Raw genomic sequence first — 17,232 nt, forward strand, 5'->3', positions numbered from 1 at the left:
GGGGGGGGGAACCAGGGAACAGGGGCGCACTGAATGTGTATCCTCAGCCAGGCAGTCACTGCCAGTTTTAGTTAAGCAGTCATGCATACTGTACCCTGAGCTAGGAAAGTCTGCCATATCCTGCTTGTAGTGCTACAGTGACTTTGGAACCCCAGAGTCAGAAAAACAGAGGACATTTCAGAAGCCTGTTTTCAGTTATGCACCTGATTTATTTTCTTTATTTTCTTTAAATCTGTTAGTCACGTCTGTTAAAAAAAAACAGTGATTTTTGCTAGGTTACAGAGAACCTTTATTTTACTTCTGTCGAATTTCACTGTCTTCTAGTAGAAATCAACAAGATCTGTTGTTTCCAACTAAGTATTTTAGGTGTTTGACATGTCTACAAAGGTGCTGGAATTTAAAAATACCCTGGAGGCTCCTGAATTCTTAGTTTAAGATTCCTGTTTCTGTTACTTAGCTGTGGTGTGCAGCTGGAGTCAATCTTATGGGATGGAGACCTTTGGAGCAGGAGCCTGGGAATGGGCAGAAACTGGATCCCGGACATGATCCCCTCACCTGTGACAGGGAAGTGGAAGGCGAGAACAACAAAAGTAACCACACATCTCCGGAAAAGAAAAAGGTCAGAAAGAAAAGAGGTTCCTTCCCCCCCCACCCCGGTGTTTTTTCTCATTCCATCTCTGACACATGCCCTAACTATACCTTTGAACTATGCAATATAATGCTCTAGCTTGTACTTCTGAGGCATCGTTTTATGGGGCAGGGTTGTGGTGCTTTGGCTCTTCAGTAACTTTGTGTGATTTGGGATAAATCATCCAGGATAAAATTTTCCAACTACTGCTTTTGAAACATTTGGAATTTTGGGAAAAAAAATTGTAATGATATGGGTAATTAGGTGCTTGATGAGGTTGCTAGGAAGATTATGGAGTCCCCATCACTGTACATTAAAAACAGAAATTGAGCAAAGCTTTGTTAAAAAGAACATAGACACAGCAGAGCCTGTGAGTCCATTTGGTTCAGAAGCTGAAGTTACTGAGATTTATTCCAGCTCTGTTTTGTAATAGACTGAAGTGTTGTTTGTTGGGTTTGTCTGTTTGGTTGGTTGGTTTTTTCTTTTTTTTTTCTTTTTAAAGAACCGAACTGTAATTTGCAGTTAATAATACAACATTGTATCTTTTCTGGTTTGTGGGATTTTTTTTCCACAGCTGTCTTACACTCCTGCTCTATAGTCCAAGACCAGCTTGCTCAAGTTGGTAGGTTGAGTGCATCCCAGCTCCATGATATTCTGTCTAAAGTGGTATCTTAGTCAGACATGTGAGAAGAGAAATGAATGGCGCAACTCCTCTTGCCCTAAGGAGCCAGATAGGCTCTTTGGCCATTGTTCCAGATACTAGTGCAGCAACGTGAATTAAAATTGCATTGCTTATGTTGTTTATTTGCATCAGCTGGGAAGAGGCTTAGCTCTTCAAAGCTGGCATTGTGGTATTTGCATGTGTAAATGTTGCCAAGCACTACTGTGTACGCTGTCTGATCTGAGAGGGGCACTCATTCTGCCTGTTTGCTTTCCTGAAGGCAAAAGAGCTCCATGAAATGGATGCCACATCCAGTCGTGTCTGGATCCTCACTAGTACGCTGTCAACAAGTAAAGTTGTAATTATTGATGCCAATCAGCCTGGCACAGTGGTGGACCAGTTCACTGTCTGTAATGCTCATGTGCTCTGCATCTCCAGCATCCCTGGTAAGTGGGGCCCAGGCACTGGCTGTGATCTGCCCAGAGTCACCCGCTCCACTGAGGAGTGACAAATGCAGTGTCGTCACTTCAGAACTGACCCTTGGACCCTGCTGCATTCTGTAATTGTCCCTCGAAACCATAACTCGGATCTTGCCTTGTTGTAGGACCTTTTCATGGTGGTTTCTCACTGTTGAATATTTACTAAGTGGTTCCTTTGGCACGTAGAGGATGGTTCTTGGGAGCAAGAGTGAGCCTTGTCCAGGTTTGGGAGGGCTCTGTAGCTGGCCTGGATGTTGATGCTAGGGATGAGGGGATTCGCCATGATGTTGACTGATGGTGTGGTGCCTCCCTGGGATAGTGAACCCTGAGGGTCAGCATCTTCCATCTGTATGGTTACCTCAGGAGTACTGCTACATTTAAATTAGCAGTGACAGCTAGATTTATGGGAGAATCTGTTCTTTGCCCTTCAGCGGCCAGTGAGAGTGATTATCCTCCAGGCGAGATCTTTCTGGAGGGAGATGTAAATCCTGAAGAGTCATCTGGAACAGATGGTGTCTTGGCAGGAATCACTCTGGTGGGCTGTGCGACCCGCTGCAATGTGCCACGAAGCAACTGTTCGTCACGTGGCGACACACCTGTGCTGGACAAGGGACAGAGTGAGTTCTGGGACATAAAACTTAATGGCAGTCTAAGTATAGGTAGTCCCATATGAGCATACAATCTCACAGCTGCATCCTCCTGTCCCTGAGTTAACTGCTTGAGAAGCCTCAAGAAGTTTCTTAATGAGGTACAGGAAGACCAAAAGCCCTTTCGGTACATTTCTCTTTAGAGCCCTCCTTTTCTCCCTGAGTGATCCACATCCTGCAGCCTGGTTGTGGGGGGTCATATAGCAGAGTATTTTGGACAGGTGATATGTTTGCCCTGCTACAACAGCTTCTGTTCTCATTGCTTTCTCCTCTGAACCATGTCTTCTTGTGGTCAGTTAAGCTCATATGAAAACCGTAACGATGCCCTGGCTAACTCCATGCTGCAGTGGGCAGCCATGGAGAACTTGTGATTTTTTGCTAGTCACAGTTGTGCCTCGCTTTAAAATAGCCTCTGTTTCCCATCCAAGCAGAAAACACTGCTGTCTGTGGTGCAGTCTCAAGGCTTGACCAAATTTGGCAAGGAAGGATTGATTAAAAAATTGACAGCCTGATTTCTGTATACCTAACTTACCATCTCATTCTCCAGTATGCCTCACACTGCTCTTCGTCTTTTAGGTGAGGTGGCTGCTGTCTGCAATGGGAAGATCAACCAGTCCCAGTCTACTGAGGAGGCAACAGAAGCTACAGAGGTACCAGAGAATGGTACAAGCGAGGCAGAGCCTGCTCAGGCCCAGCCTGGGCCCCTCACCGAGCACGTGTTTACAGATCCAGTCCCTGCACAGGCATCTCTTAGGCAGAACGGGTAGGCAGCCTGGGGCCAATGTGCCAGTTCAGTTGTTTGTCAGCTGTATTTTCATAAGATTTTGATAGGAGAACCAGCCTGATCTTCTGATAAGATGTCAAACTTCTTCCAGTTTTGTGCCAAATAATATTATAGATGGGATGATAGCAAGAGAAAGAAATAAAGTAAAAATAAGCATGGTTCAGCCTGCAGGAGACTGTCAGCTGTGTAAGTGCAAATATTAGATCTCTCAGTGTGAATTCAGACCTGCTGTTAAGGCAGATCTTCCAAAGTACATGTACACTTAGTGGTCTTACTGAAGAAGCTTATTGATTCATGTGTAAAAATGATGATGGATTTATTCTGGTAGAACCTGTCATGTCCTGTAAAGATAATGAAGAAAGCATATTCACCACACAAAAATTCTTAAGACAAATGTGTCTGATGTGGTGGCCTGAGGAGCAAGGTGGAAAGCCTTGGATAGAAATTGTTCCTACATGACCAAGTTTTTCTAAGTTGTTTCTGTTGAAGTTGGAAATGAACAGAGGAAAGAATATTTTTATAATAGTACTGCCAAACATTAACACAAGTTCCATAAATCTGACATAATTGCGATTTGTATTGGGGGGGGGTGCGGTGGAGAGGGGTGAGAAGGTTTGCAAATTGCAGATTCAGGAGTCAAACAATTAAAAAACACTGAAGAGAAGGAAGCGATTTATGTATACAAGTGCCCTTATCTGCTCGTGAATGCCAGACTGGTTTAAACTGAACAGGTTTAAATTGAAAGTGGGGAGGTTTAGATTAGATATCAGGAAGAAATTCATCCTGGAGAGGGTGGGGAGACACTGGGACAGGTTGCCCAGAGAAGCTGGGGATGCCCCATCCCTGGAAGTGTTTGAGGCCAGGCTGGATGAGGCTTGGAGCAACCTGGTCTAGTGGAAGGTGTCCCTGCCCATGGCAGGGGGGTTGGGACTAGATGGGCTTTAAGGTCCCTTCCAACCCAAACCAGTCTGTGATTCTATGACTGTAAGTCTAGATGGGTATTCTGTGCATTGCTGATAATAAAAGCCTCTAACAATATTCTTTTGTCTCTTCAGGGAGAGTGGGCAGCTGAAGACGGAGTCAAGCACAACACTGCCAGATCAGGAGTTGAATGGGGATGCTGCTGGGACTTGCACCAGTGCTGCCCCCACCATGTGGCTGGGAGCACAGAATGGCTGGTAGGTTTCCCTTGGGCAGGCCAATCTATCTGGAACCACCTCCATTCTCCTCTGGGCTCCAGTTTCTTGTCCTCACACCTTTAGTTCATTTTGTGTTTCTGGAGTAGGTTTTCATTGCTCACTGTGGTCCTGAGCCCTCAGCTCATTATAGGCACAGGGATTTGACCTCACTTTCTTACCCAGCCTCAGGCACCTTTCCTACCAGCAGCAAAGACTCAAGCCTAGCCAGGCTGAAGGTGTGGGGTCTCATTGCTAACTGTCTCAATTTGTCCTTTCTCCCAGGCTTTATGTGCACTCGGCTGTATACAACTGGAAGAAGTGTCTGCACTCGATAAAGCTGAAGGACTCTGTACTGAGTCTAGTGTAAGTGTGCATGCCAAGGGACACCGAAGGAGAAGGTTCAGTGCCTAGGTGATATTTTAGATGATATTTAGGTGGCTCTTTGTCAGTCATCTTTTTCTTTGCTCTTCCAAGTACAGTGGTTTGTGAGGAAGGTTTCCCAAGGTTTAGGTACTGGAAGGCCTCATACTGAGCCGTTTGCTTGCTGAACTGCAGACCTGATCCAGTTCAAGGAATAAGGTACTAAATGATCTTAGCAGTATCAGGAGGAAATAAGTGAGGAGGAGAGGCAAAATTTCACTAGGGTGTAAATTAGGTGGAATTTGTTGAAACTGATGAAGTTTGTAGTGTGAAGGAGACGTTAACCTCAACAGGAAATTTAGGGATGATCTTAATACAAAGAAGGTAAGAGGTGCTGCAGGATGTTCCTCAAGTGCCAAACTGAATGGCAGTTGCAGAGAAAACATAAAGATGGTGTGCATGGAAGTCAGAAAAGATTTGTTAGTCCCTTAGTTCTATTGATTTTTGTAAGTATTTACTTTTCTGTGATTTTAGGCATGTGAAAGGGAGGGTTCTTGTTGCGCTGGCAGATGGAACACTAGCCATATTCCACCGTGGTGAAGGTAAGTATCAGTGTAGTAAGAGACAACCAAGCTTGGCTGAAAGTGTAGCAATACATTAAATGCTGTTTGAGTCGCGAAGGAAAGGTGCTGGCTTGCCAGACTGCAAACAGGGTTAAAAGGCACAGCTATTCTACACATGTAATCCTTATCCTAAAACATGTAAGGCATGCCTTAACACCATTTTCTGAGCTTTTCTGAACTAAAGCATGTGTGTATGTTTTGTACAGCACATGTGTGATAAGGCTTGCAGGAAAGCACACGCTGTGCAGTCGTTTGAGGCACAGTTGGTAAGTTTAATCCACCTGGGCTCTTATGGTGTTACTGTGCATTCACAAATCAGCTGTAACAAGGCACACACGGGGAGCTCCACACAGCTCCTGCTTTACCTGAGCAGATCATCTGTGCAGTAGCAAATAGGCCTGTTGCTTCCCAGAGAGTTGGATTCTGTGTGTAAGTAGTGGAAGTGATTATGGCATACACAGCAGGCAGAGCTGGGATTCTCTATGTATGGAAAATCACGCTACCAGGAGTCAGTGTTCACAGAGGAGATGGAGGAGTCCTGTAAAAAATAATAATAAAACTTTATTTGAATAAAGGGAGAGTCCACAGGACATATTCCTGTGGGTTCTCTCAACCTACAGAGGGATGCAGCCCCCTTTTATCCTACTTTTCCTGACCGCAAGAGACTCTCCTCATTTCTCCATTGGTTGAGGTGCTCTGAGTGTACAGACTGCCCCACCCACCTGAGACTTTCAAGACAAAATGTTCATTTGACACAATCAAGATATTCATGTCACATTTAGACATGACACATTGGAATTTGCTATGACTAATATTTGCATATTAAGAACTTAATTATTCATTGCGTAGTACTTTATCCAGCAAGCTGAAGCATAGAGATTTCTAGTTTTGTACAGTCTAAATTTTGATTCAGCCTTTGCCATGAGTTCAAGCCTGACCACTGATACATAAAAATTGTGCCCATCAGAAATAGGATAAAGCCTCATGACATAGAGGCCACCTGTCTGTGAAGGACACGGTATCTGCCTGGTTTGTTAGAAAGTAAGTGTGAGAGAAAGGAGATTAATTCCTGATCCTGAATTTGACACTCGGGAAGTTATGTTGTCTGTCAGTCATATGAGGAAGCCTCACCACAAGGTCCATTTCCTTTTCAATTTCCCCTTAGTCTTGTTAGACTGTCTTTCCTCTTCCCCCGCTGTTTTTGTTGTACTTGTCAGAGAAGCCTGATCACGTTATTACAATAAAAGGATGTTTAAATTAGCCTGATTTGGAGACCTATTGGGCCATTAAACTAAACTTTATTGTCATGTGTTTCCGAAGCATAATGCTGTGTCCAGAGTAATATTATGGATTCATGGGAAGTTCCCAGACATAAGCAAAATGTGCGTTTGAGTATTAGCTAAGCCTTTATACCTTGATATACAAGGAGAGGTAGATGATTCATTGTATACTGACATGTCATGAAGGAGATGGATCTTTCCACACTTGTTTTTCACCTTAGATGGTCAGTGGGATCTCAGCAATTACCACCTAATGGACCTCGGTCACACGCACCATTCCATCCGATGCATGGCTGTTGTGTATGATAGGGTCTGGTGTGGCTACAAGAACAAAATCCATGTTATCCAGCCTAAGACAATGCAGATTGAGGTAAGAGAGCATGTGTGTGTATGCATGTGCATGCTTGTGTTGTATTTATTCTTACAGTTGTTTGCTGCTGCAGTGCATGGAAAGGCAGAACGTTTGTATTGTCATTGCTGACTGTAGGACCCAGACTGTCAGTCTGGGTCATGTTATGACCCAGTCTGCCAGGGGCATATTTATTCGAGGGCTGGAGCCCCTCTGCCATGGGGATGGGCTGAGAGAGTTGAGCTTGTTCAGCCTGGAGAAGAGAAGGCTCCGGGGAGCCCTTATAGCACCTTCCAGTACCTGAAGGGGCTACAAGGAAGCTGGGGGGGACTTTTTACAAGGGCCTGTAGTGACAGGACAAGGGGAAACGGGTTTAAATTGAAAGTGGGGAGGTTTAGATTAGATATCAGGAAGAAGTTCTTCCCGGAGCAGGTGGGGAGGCACTGGGACAGGTTGCCCAGAGAAGCTGTGGAGGCCGCATCCCTGGAAGTGTTTGAGGCCAGGCTGGATGAGGCTTGGAGCAACCTGGTCTGGGGGAAGGTGTCCCTGCCCATGGCAGGGGGGTTGGAACTGGATGATCTTTAAGGTCCCTTGCAACCCAAACCACTCTGTGATTCTATTCCTTTGTCTCTTTCCAGAGCTTAAATCTTTATGTGAGTGTAAACTGAGCGCTTTCTTTGCCTTTCCTAGTGAGTCTGTGACGCCATGTACTGTACTGATGTACGTGCGTGCTTTACAGCTACCCTTACATACGGTCTAAGACTTCCATCGGCATTGTGGCGCAAAGGAAGAGTACACGTAGCAAGCCCCAGCCATCCCACTTGACCAAGGAAAAAGTGACGTGTAGAGCCTTTTGGTTGAAATTCAGCACAGTGATGTTGGTTCAAACCTATTTGACAGTGCTTGAGTAATTATTAATCAAAGGGAGAAGCAGTGCTGAATCTGAGTTCACAGCAGTGAGCCAAGGCAGTTCGGTCTTTGGAATCTGTACTGGAGTTGTGTGTTCTCCTTTTCCACCACGTACATTGAAAGCTCTTGGTTTCAAAATGTTCTTGTTCCTGAAATGGTCTGGAAAGACCAGAATCTTCGCAGAGCTGCTCTACACCTCCACATCTCAAGTGAGGGATTTCTGTATGATGTAGTGAACATCTGATGTCAACTGGCATTAACTCATTTTCTCCAAGAGCTTTGAAACCCAAACAAATGATTCTAGTTGAGGAAAATGGAGTATATGTGTAGATAATTGCAAAACCTTTTGTGAACTCACACTGGTTCACCTATTTGGCATTTCAGAAATCCTTTGATGCCCACCCTCGGCGGGAGAGTCAGGTGCGACAGCTGGCATGGATTGGAGATGGGGTATGGGTTTCTATCCGCCTGGACTCCACTCTGAGGCTTTACCATGCCCACAGCCATCAACATCTGCAAGACGTCGACATTGAGCCTTACGTCAGCAAAATGCTAGGTGAGGCAGCAGGGACTGTCAGTAAATGGTCTGTTGCTCGCTGACATCAGAAAGAAATAAAAAATCATCAACAGACCTTGCCCAAAGTCGTAACTGATTCTCCAATTCTTACGCATGCTTACTAGGCACTGGAAAGCTGGGCTTCTCATTCGTGCGGATTACAGCCCTGCTCATTGCTGGCAATCGCCTCTGGGTGGGGACAGGGAACGGTGTCGTCATCTCCATTCCACTGACTGAAAGTAAGTGACGTTTATGGGAGATACTTCTGCATTCCCCCCCAAAAAAGAATGCTTTTGCACATTACTTACGCAGCATGGCAGAAGGCTCTGGCAGACTAATGCTGGCTGGACGTTTTCACTCTGAACCTGACACAACTGTGATCACAGCAGTGTTCAGAGAGAAGAACCCTGAGTATAAGAAACCCTGAACCTGGTTTTACTTTTCCTTATTAAGGAGTTAAGTGTTCAGTCGATTTAACCTGTTTAAAACCAAGTAGGTATTTGTTACTGTCCCATGAAGTTCAGCTGAAGCCAACTCCTTCAGGGGGGACTAATGACATCTCTGCCATCCGTAGAGTCTTCTTTTTTGAGCATGGCCTTGACAGAGTAGACTGATGTGAACTGATTCCGTAGCTACCAGAAAGCAGGAGAAACAAAGCTTTTGGAATTTTATTAAGTCTCCAAAAGGAGGCCATGGGATGAGATGTCACCAGGAAGATCTCCCTGGAAATTTTATTTTGGTACAGACATCTAAACATCTCCATAACAGTATTTTCCAGAAACTGACCTTAGAAAAGCTTCATTTACTGAAATTGTGGCTCAGAAGCCAGTATCTTACACCAAATCCAAGCTGGTGAGGACACCCAGCAGTAGTAGTTAATAGGTGCGTTTCTGGAGCTGGGAGTTTCGTTGAAGCTTTTAGTAATCCTGTTCTGTACCTGATAGCCAGCATCTAATCTTGTAGGGCTGTTCCAGATTATAATGGGGGAGTAGGATTTGAGGCTGATTGCAGTTGCTTACAACAGAAAGCAGTCAAATTAACATTTTCTCGCCACATCTAGCAGGAAATCTGAGAAGCAAATGGCTCTTTCAGAAGAGGAGCAAACCTGCTGCAATCCTCCTGGAAGCCAGGGCTGAGACAGTCTCCTCTAAGGCTAATGAAGCTGGGTGTGCCTGGGGCTGACACCAGGAAGTCTTTTGCACGTGCAGTCGGTTTAATTTCTGAATCCGTGTTTTAAAGCCCATTCCTTCTTGGGGCTGCTGCTCTAATTCTGAGTTAAGCTTGTTCCCTAATGTAAACCAGTGGCACTGTCTTTTGGTGTTTCTGTAAACATGAGGTAAGCAGTAAGGTCTCACTAGCAGCTTCAGCACTGGATCCTTGTGACCACGGTCCCTCTCCCATCTCAGATAGTACATTTGTCCTTGCAAGATAAGAGCAAAGTGAGCAAGAACAGTGTTGGTATAAACTGATCTGAGCCTCTAGCTCCTGTTGCGGTTTCTCTAGGTTTTATACAATTTTGTTGCTTCCTGAATTTTCTCCCAGTAATCACCTTTTTCTTTTCTCCCATCCTGCCTGTCTCTTCCCGTGCCCCTCTGCGTTCCCACTCCTTGCCTGTGCCTAGCTGTAGTCCTCCACCGAGGTCAACTCCTTGGGCTCCGGGGTAAGTCCATTGCCTCCTTCCTTCAGCTTCCACTCCTTTTGCATCCACTTTGCAGTCCCTTTCCCACCTTCCCATCCTGCCATTCAGCTCTCTCCATCCGTTTTCCCTCGTCAGTCTTCCACTCTAAGTTGCACCTGAGAAGAGCAACCAGAGACAGTAATGTAAAGATGCTCATTTCACCCATCTCATGAGCCATCCTTCTGGCCTTTTGTGTCACGAGTGCTTCATCCTTCATCAGGAGTTCCTTTACTGTGGTAGGCCAGGTTTGAGGTGGGGACTGTAAAGGCTTATTCAGAGAGTTCCAGGAAGTAGTAGACTGTTCTTCCCAAGGTCTTCCTCGGTCATCCTTGGTTTTCCAAGGATGCTTCTCTTCCCAGTTCCAGGGGAATGGCAGTATGTGCTGTGGCACCTGCCTGCTGCAAGTAATCAATCAAGACTTTTAACCAGAGGGGACTTTGATAAACATTAAGAATTGTTTGGGTTTGTGCCAGTTAAGGCAGGGTCTGAGTTCAAGTTTATGCTTGCCTTAGCCTTTCCAGGTCAGAACTATTTTTTCTCATTGTAAGACACTCTGTGGCAGTCCAGAAGCATTATCAATGTATGTCTCTTCCTTCTAAAGCGTCTGATATTGGTTGCGGTAAGAAGGCAGATACTCAGCAAGAAGTGCTAGTACCAGCCCTGTCTTGTCAATTGGATGATCTCATGCAGTTGTAGCTGCTCACAGCAAACCAAAACACAGAGGTGCAGAGAGCCTTCATCTTGGGGATCTTCCCCCTGCACACGCTGGTTATCATTCTTCCCTTAAAATATTTTTAAAAATTGTTGTACTTGTCTCACCATCCTGGCTTGAGCCTGATAGGTAGAAGTCACCTTTGTCCAAGGCACTTAATAATTGAAATCCAGCCCAAGCTAAAATGCAGACCTACAGATAATTAAGCAAGGAATTCAGTTCTCTCACAGGAAGTGAAAGCCGCCGTTTCCATTTTACTGATGTGGGTGCATGCAGAAGGAAGGCGTCTCCCATGCTTTGAGCACTGTCCTCTGTTCCTTTGTGAGTGGAAGCGTCCACGTTCTTGGAGCCTGGACATGAAGGATGCTGGCCCCTGAGCCCACCTTGAAATCATTGGAAGCTGTGGATGGTGAACATGCAAAAGGTGTTCAGTGCTTGAGTAGTTGATCTTCTGGTGTCATGGCTAAATCAAAGACTAAGGAAGTACCTCACTCCACTGCTGTGAGATTTACTGGGCTGAGAGGTCTTCACCAGACCCAGAGACTGCTTTCAGCAGCCTGTTTGCTTATGGTTTGGCATGAGCAAAGAACTTGACTGGGAAACTGAGCAACTTCACCAATCCAGAAAATAGCAGTAATTCTTCTCCAGGTGCCCTTAGTGTCTCATGGGTACCGTGGACACCTTTGGATACCCTGCCAGGTACAAAAATGACCAAGGTTGAACCTAGGACTGCAGGTCGTCTCTGGAGGCTGGACAGGATTGCTGCTGGTGAAGAGGCCTTCACTGGGATACCTCAGAGACCTTGTCTATCTTGCCCTAGGGTCACTCTTGCTCAGCACTTCCAGGGACGTGTGCCTCATCAGTAGCCAAATACTGGATTTGATGGGAAAATACAGTTTGTTATCATGAGTGGAGTGTTACCAGCCTGAGAGAGAAGTGACTGTATAGTCTAGTGTGGTCTCCACCATCACGTCCTTTAGACAAGTCTTTTAAGGAGCCCTGTGACTGTAAAGGTTTTCCTTCATGGCTTGTGAGTTTTCTCTTTGATTGAGTCCCTTCTGTAAGTGGTACTTAAAACTGTCACTGACAATATTTCTCCTCCCTGTCTGCAGCCAACAAGACCTCACCCACCTCAGGAGAGGGCAACCGCTCTGGCGGTGTCATCCACGTGTACGGTGATGACAACAGTGACAAATCGGCCAGCAGTTTCATTCCCTACTGCTCCATGGCTCAGGCACAGCTCTGTTTCCATGGCCACCGTGACGCTGTCAAGTTCTTCGTCTCTGTGCCTGGTAAGAATGAGCACAGTCCTTCCTTCTGAGGGTCTTTTCCCACCGTCCATTCTGCAGCAGGAGTTGGCTGATTTGCAGCAGATGGCTGTGCGTGCCATTCCTAGTGCTCACAGACATCAAACTGCGGTCACTCCCAGATTTCACCAGCGGAAGGAATGGGCCCAGTTTTGTCTGTGTGTGTGTTAACTGCCTGGGGGCTGAGCAGAGGCACTGACAGCACGTCTGTCCTCTCCCAGGCAACGTGCTAGCAACCCTGAATGGGAGTGTGTTGGACAGCCCGTCGGAGAACCCCAGCACAGCGGCCACAGAGACCGAGGGGCAGAAGTTGAAGAACGTCCTGGTGCTGAGTGGAGGAGAAGGGTACATCGATTTCCGGATTGGTGAGCACTGGTGGTGGGAGGCATCTGGAACTGGGGGGAGGGTGTGGGTACAGGACTGCTGTCATGGAGAACCCACTGCTGTGGGGAGCAAAATCTGAAAAGCACTGTTCATCCTGCTTCTTATCTGGCTGTGAGGGCAGATAAGAACCATTTTCCTTGCACAGCACAAGGCTGCCAAACCCTGCCGTGCCTGTGCCTGCAGTGCCACACAGTCTGCATTAATGGCCCTGAAAGAATACAGCTGTCTGTGCCACTGGCTCCAAGCATTGCTGCCCTGCTGTGCTCACCTGTTCTACTTCAGGGCAATGTGTTACAAACGTTGGCTTCCCTGAAAGGAGGGGTGGTTTTCCCTACTTCTGGAGATGGTTTGTTCCATCCATACAGTCCTACTTCAGGAAAGTACCATGTTACTATACATGTTCTCCAGGCATAAAGGAAGCTTTCCACTCCTGACAGCATGTTGTCAGACTGCTGAGACGTAGCAGGGGTATTGGCCTCTTTGGAAGCATTCCAGAGCAGTGCAGTCTGGGATTTTCTTTCTTGCCTTTTTTACTCTGTTTTCTCTCCTCAGGGGATGGAGAAGATGATGAAACAGATGAGAATGCGGGAGACGCCACCCAAGCGAAGCCAGTACTTTCCAAGGCTGAGAGGAGCCACATAATTGTGTGGCAGGTATCATATATCCCTGAGTGAGAATTTCTCCTTTCCCACAAATGTAAGTGTCCCTCTTCCCGCCTGAATGCCAAGATGTACATACAGAACACCTGCATTATACCTACTCCTGGAAACCAACCCCAGACAACTGCAACGGCTCCTGCCTTGGACTGTGACCCCCTTCTAACCTCTGAACTTGCAGCTTTCATCTTGGGCCCGTGCGCTTTCTGCGTGGTTGGATTATTGTTCTGCTCTGGAGATGGCATCTACAAGGAGAGAAATGGCAGTGCATTGAAGAAGTGAAGCTTGGAGCTAGAGCTGTGCAAGGCCTTTGCCCAGCCCTTGGGAGCTGGCAGCTGGATGGGTGGTTGCTCAGGTTCTCTGGCAGGTCACCTCACTCCCACCTGCATGAGAAAGAACGTCCCCCTGGCATCCCCTGCCAAAGCAGTGATGGGGAATCACAACTTTTGCAGCACCCTAGCAGAAATCCTTCTAGTTCACCAGTGGGCTCTCCACCTTACCTGTCCTCAAGCACAGATTAACATCCCAGGGACTGAGAGCAGCCAGGTCCAAGGAACCCTCAGTAGGTCGGAGTGTCAGGGTTTGGGCAGCACTTCTGCTGCTTGGCTGGATAAGGCAGCGGTGCCATTACTGTGGGGCACACAGCCTCCATACCTGTCGATGTGAAGTCTCCCTCCTCTGCTGCTGTTGTCGTCTCAGCAGTCTTGTGCTGGGTGACTCTCTGTGTCCAGGGAGGATTGTTTGGTAGCCTCAGATGAGAAAGGGGTGTCTGTGGATGCCACAGGGCCTTTGGAAACTGTGGTAGCAAAGCGATACTGGAACCTTGCTTTTTAGAAGAGCATAAAAGGCAGAGATACTTTAACTCCCCCTTCCAGAAAAGCCTGGCAGAAAAGAACATTCTGAAAGGTTCAGGAGGAAGTTACCCATGCATAGCGTTTGTTGGCCTTTAAAACACGGGTGAGGGCAGGCGATGGTGGTCTGCTGTGAATTCTGCATTAGCACACTGAGATCACTCTGACTCATGAGGCTGCGACCCCATGCTGGGAACTGCTGGAAGGAGATGGCTGCGTTCCTTCACGCTGCAGCTGTTGGTTAGGAAAGACGGGGTGGGTGCAGCCAAGGCCGTGTCTCGTCTGGGGTCATGCAGCAAAAAGAACTGAGGCCACGTTTCCTGACCTCTTTTACTGAATATCGCAGCACTGACTTTGTTACTAAGTAGTTTGGGAGTCTCTGATTCCTGAAGATAATTGACAACCCTCAAGAACAATAATGATGGCCCTCCTTGTGTAAGCAGCGCTGGGGGATTGCAGATGTGCGTGCTGCTTACGAGAAGCAGCTAAAACTGGGGCCAGGGAGAGCAGTTTTGGGCTCCATATACAGAACGTGGCAGCTCCAGATACAGAGGCAATGGTTTGTTTGCCCTTTCTGACAGTGCAGACAGTCCTGCCTCCACAAGTCCTGCTTCCTTTGAACACTCCCTCCTGGATGTGCAGGACTAGAGTGAATAGCAGTTGTGAGGGATGAATTTGGAAGGGATTGTTAGGGATGAATTTGGTCATCTTGCTTTTTCCCTGAGCTGTGCAGCCGTCTGGGGTTCACAAGGATGTCACTGTGCCAGTGAGGTGGTACAGGGACAGCTGGGGGGAGAGAGCTGTGCCCTGTTCTTGTCGCCACGGACCAGGCTGACCCCAAGGCTTGTGGTCTAAAGATGTTGGTGTGCTACAGCGATGCAGTATTCCCAGGGACGCTCTAACATGCGGCATCTCTCCCAATGCAACAGCACCAAAATGCTTCTTGGATCCATGGTTCAGAAAAGGCTGGGACATACATTTTCCCTGCAGGGAGGCAAGAGGACATCTCTGGAGAGCAGAGTCCTCAGCCACCAAGGTACAGAGCTCCAGCGGTGCCCATGCTGCCTGCAAGCGGTGGTGGTCACGTGTGTACTCACACCCCTCGTCACCGAGGTAGGAAACCATTTGGTTGGTGTCCTCCAGCCATCGGCACACCGGGCTGTGTGGCTGGTATTTGGCCAAGGGATGCTTGGAGCCACCCCCTGCATGTGGGGGGCCTTTCCCCAGGGACACTTCACCAGGACATGGCTGGCTGCGCCAGGCTTCTCCTTTCCCAGAAATGCTTTCTGCTGAGAAGAGCTCTCTGGATCACAACACAGGGTGCATTAAAGTTAACGAGAGGGACATTTAGGCCACAGATTCCAGAGACGTGTAACGGTTCATCAGTCAGGGCCAGGTAAACTTGTAATCTGGGCTCAGTGAAGGGAAAAAGAAGCCCTTGTAGGCTCAGTTCTGGAGGTGTGGTGACGTTTCTGTAGGAGAATACAGAACTGCAATGTTGTTACCTCTCTTTGTTCTCTATCTGGTTGTAGGCACAGTGACAGTACTCGGTTTCCTGTCACCCATTAGGCCCTGGCAACATGAAGAAACCTCTGGGGCCTCTACCAACAGGTCCCTTTCTAGCTCAGTGCATGTTTTCCTCCAAGAGAAGCACATGTCCGGAGGGGCAGCTACAGCTAAGTAGAACCAGCCCTCTGCTCTCAGCTCCCGTGGGCGTTTGGTGGCTGCGTGGCAGCAAGGTGAGAACTGACTGGCTTCAACACACTTCCCTGTCATATCTCCACTGTGATGTATGTAAAGTATCTTGTATGTTACAAAAGGATTTTAAAAAGTGTCTTACGGCCTGTAAACTCCGCTGTTTGGTCTGAAGATGGCATTCTGTAAAGAGACCGCTGTATGAATACGTTCCCGTGCTCTGTCCCCTACGCTATCAAAAACAAACCGTGTCTGTTCTATATGTAATAAATGTGTTAACATCAGCACGTGCTGGGTCCCTTGCTCCGACACACGCACTGGGATTTCTGCTCAGTCCTTAGTAACAGCGGGACACTGCGGAGAGTGGTGAAGGCAGCTTAGGTGTTCACCAGGGAGGAATGTAGTGGCAAGAACTGAGGTGTGCATTGCTCACTAGGTCAGAGCAGAAGGGGCTGGGCCTGTAAGTCAGAGTGCAGTCTGTAGCTTCTTGCAGTCAGAGGTAAAGGGCCGAGAAGAGCCGTTCAGCTGCTGGCTGGCTGCAGCTCTCCTGCTGTCCCCTGTGGGTGAGCTGCCAGGATTAGCGCATCAGGCTCAGCTTGCAGCACGCAAGTCGCCAGTGTCCCCTGTCAATACAGGGTGGTACTTCATGAAGTCCCATAGGAAGTGGTGACATTCAGCACTGCAGGAACTGAGTTCTTAGTCCGAGCAGCGCTTAGATATGTTTTCATTTTGTAGCGCTGCAATAATTCAAGGGCTGTCCACAGCAATAATAGGAAGCCACCTCCTTAGGCCAGGAGCAGCTTCTGCCCTGAGCAGGGGTCCCTAAGATGAGTCACTTCTGTGACTAACTGCAGTCCTGCACAGGCCAGCATGACGTACAACAGCCAATGCCTCCTGGGTTAATAGAAGCACCTCAGTGAGGTTTGGAAACAGGCCCTGGGACCTGTCCTGCACCCCCGGGGTTGCACCCTTCAGTAGGGCCAGGACTAGTTTGAGCAGAGCACTGGGTGAAGTGCAGCCACGTCTTGCACCCACCTGGGTGGCTGCAGAAGGGGCTCGCTGCTGTCATCCCTGAGACAGCCGCCCTCGTGCTCTTAAATGGTCTAGGAAGTTAATGCACAGGCTTGAGAGTGCTGGCAGAGCTCCCAGCATGTTCTAGGCAGTGAGGCTAACACACGGTAAGCAGGGGCTGTGCAGTCCTCCAGAAGGGGACCTTCATGGTCAGATGTGGCTCTCTGGATGCCTAGGGCTCTGTGTGAAGACCCCTGGCCTCATGTTAACGGTCTGAGGTCACCAGCAGGCCATGGCTGTCCTGGCCAGCCCCACCTGGGCCACCACCCGTACATGGGCCCTGTCCACCCTGGCCCAGGAGCGTCATCAAAGCATGGGCTGGGGCCTTCAGTTTTTGCCAGAGCTGTGCTGTAGCTGTGCCCATCTCCAGCTGCTCCTAGATGAGGAGCAGCTGATTTTTTGCCTTGGTCTTAACTGCCAAGGG

The 17,232-nt window shown here is 47.8% G+C and overlaps 1 protein-coding gene across 1 annotated transcript; it reads left to right on the forward strand.

The window, feature by feature from the left end:
* Positions 1-457: 457 nt before the first annotated feature.
* LOC104513807 (C-Jun-amino-terminal kinase-interacting protein 3-like) lies at positions 458-13,566 on the forward strand (the record flags this gene model as incomplete). Its single annotated transcript, XM_010157275.1, has 14 exons — positions 458-619; positions 1,570-1,735; positions 2,200-2,385; positions 2,992-3,178; positions 4,255-4,377; positions 4,660-4,740; positions 5,272-5,339; positions 6,862-7,010; positions 8,283-8,454; positions 8,580-8,693; positions 10,076-10,114; positions 11,957-12,136; positions 12,373-12,516; positions 13,088-13,566. Coding segments are annotated over 14 exons (1,893 nt in total), but the record flags the coding sequence as incomplete, so codon positions are not given.
* Positions 13,567-17,232: the final 3,666 nt, after the last annotated feature.

The sequence above is a fragment of the Eurypyga helias genome, unplaced genomic scaffold (assembly GCF_000690775.1).
Source record: "Eurypyga helias isolate BGI_N326 unplaced genomic scaffold, ASM69077v1 Scaffold40338, whole genome shotgun sequence".
Classification (NCBI taxonomy): domain Eukaryota; kingdom Metazoa; phylum Chordata; class Aves; order Eurypygiformes; family Eurypygidae; genus Eurypyga; species Eurypyga helias.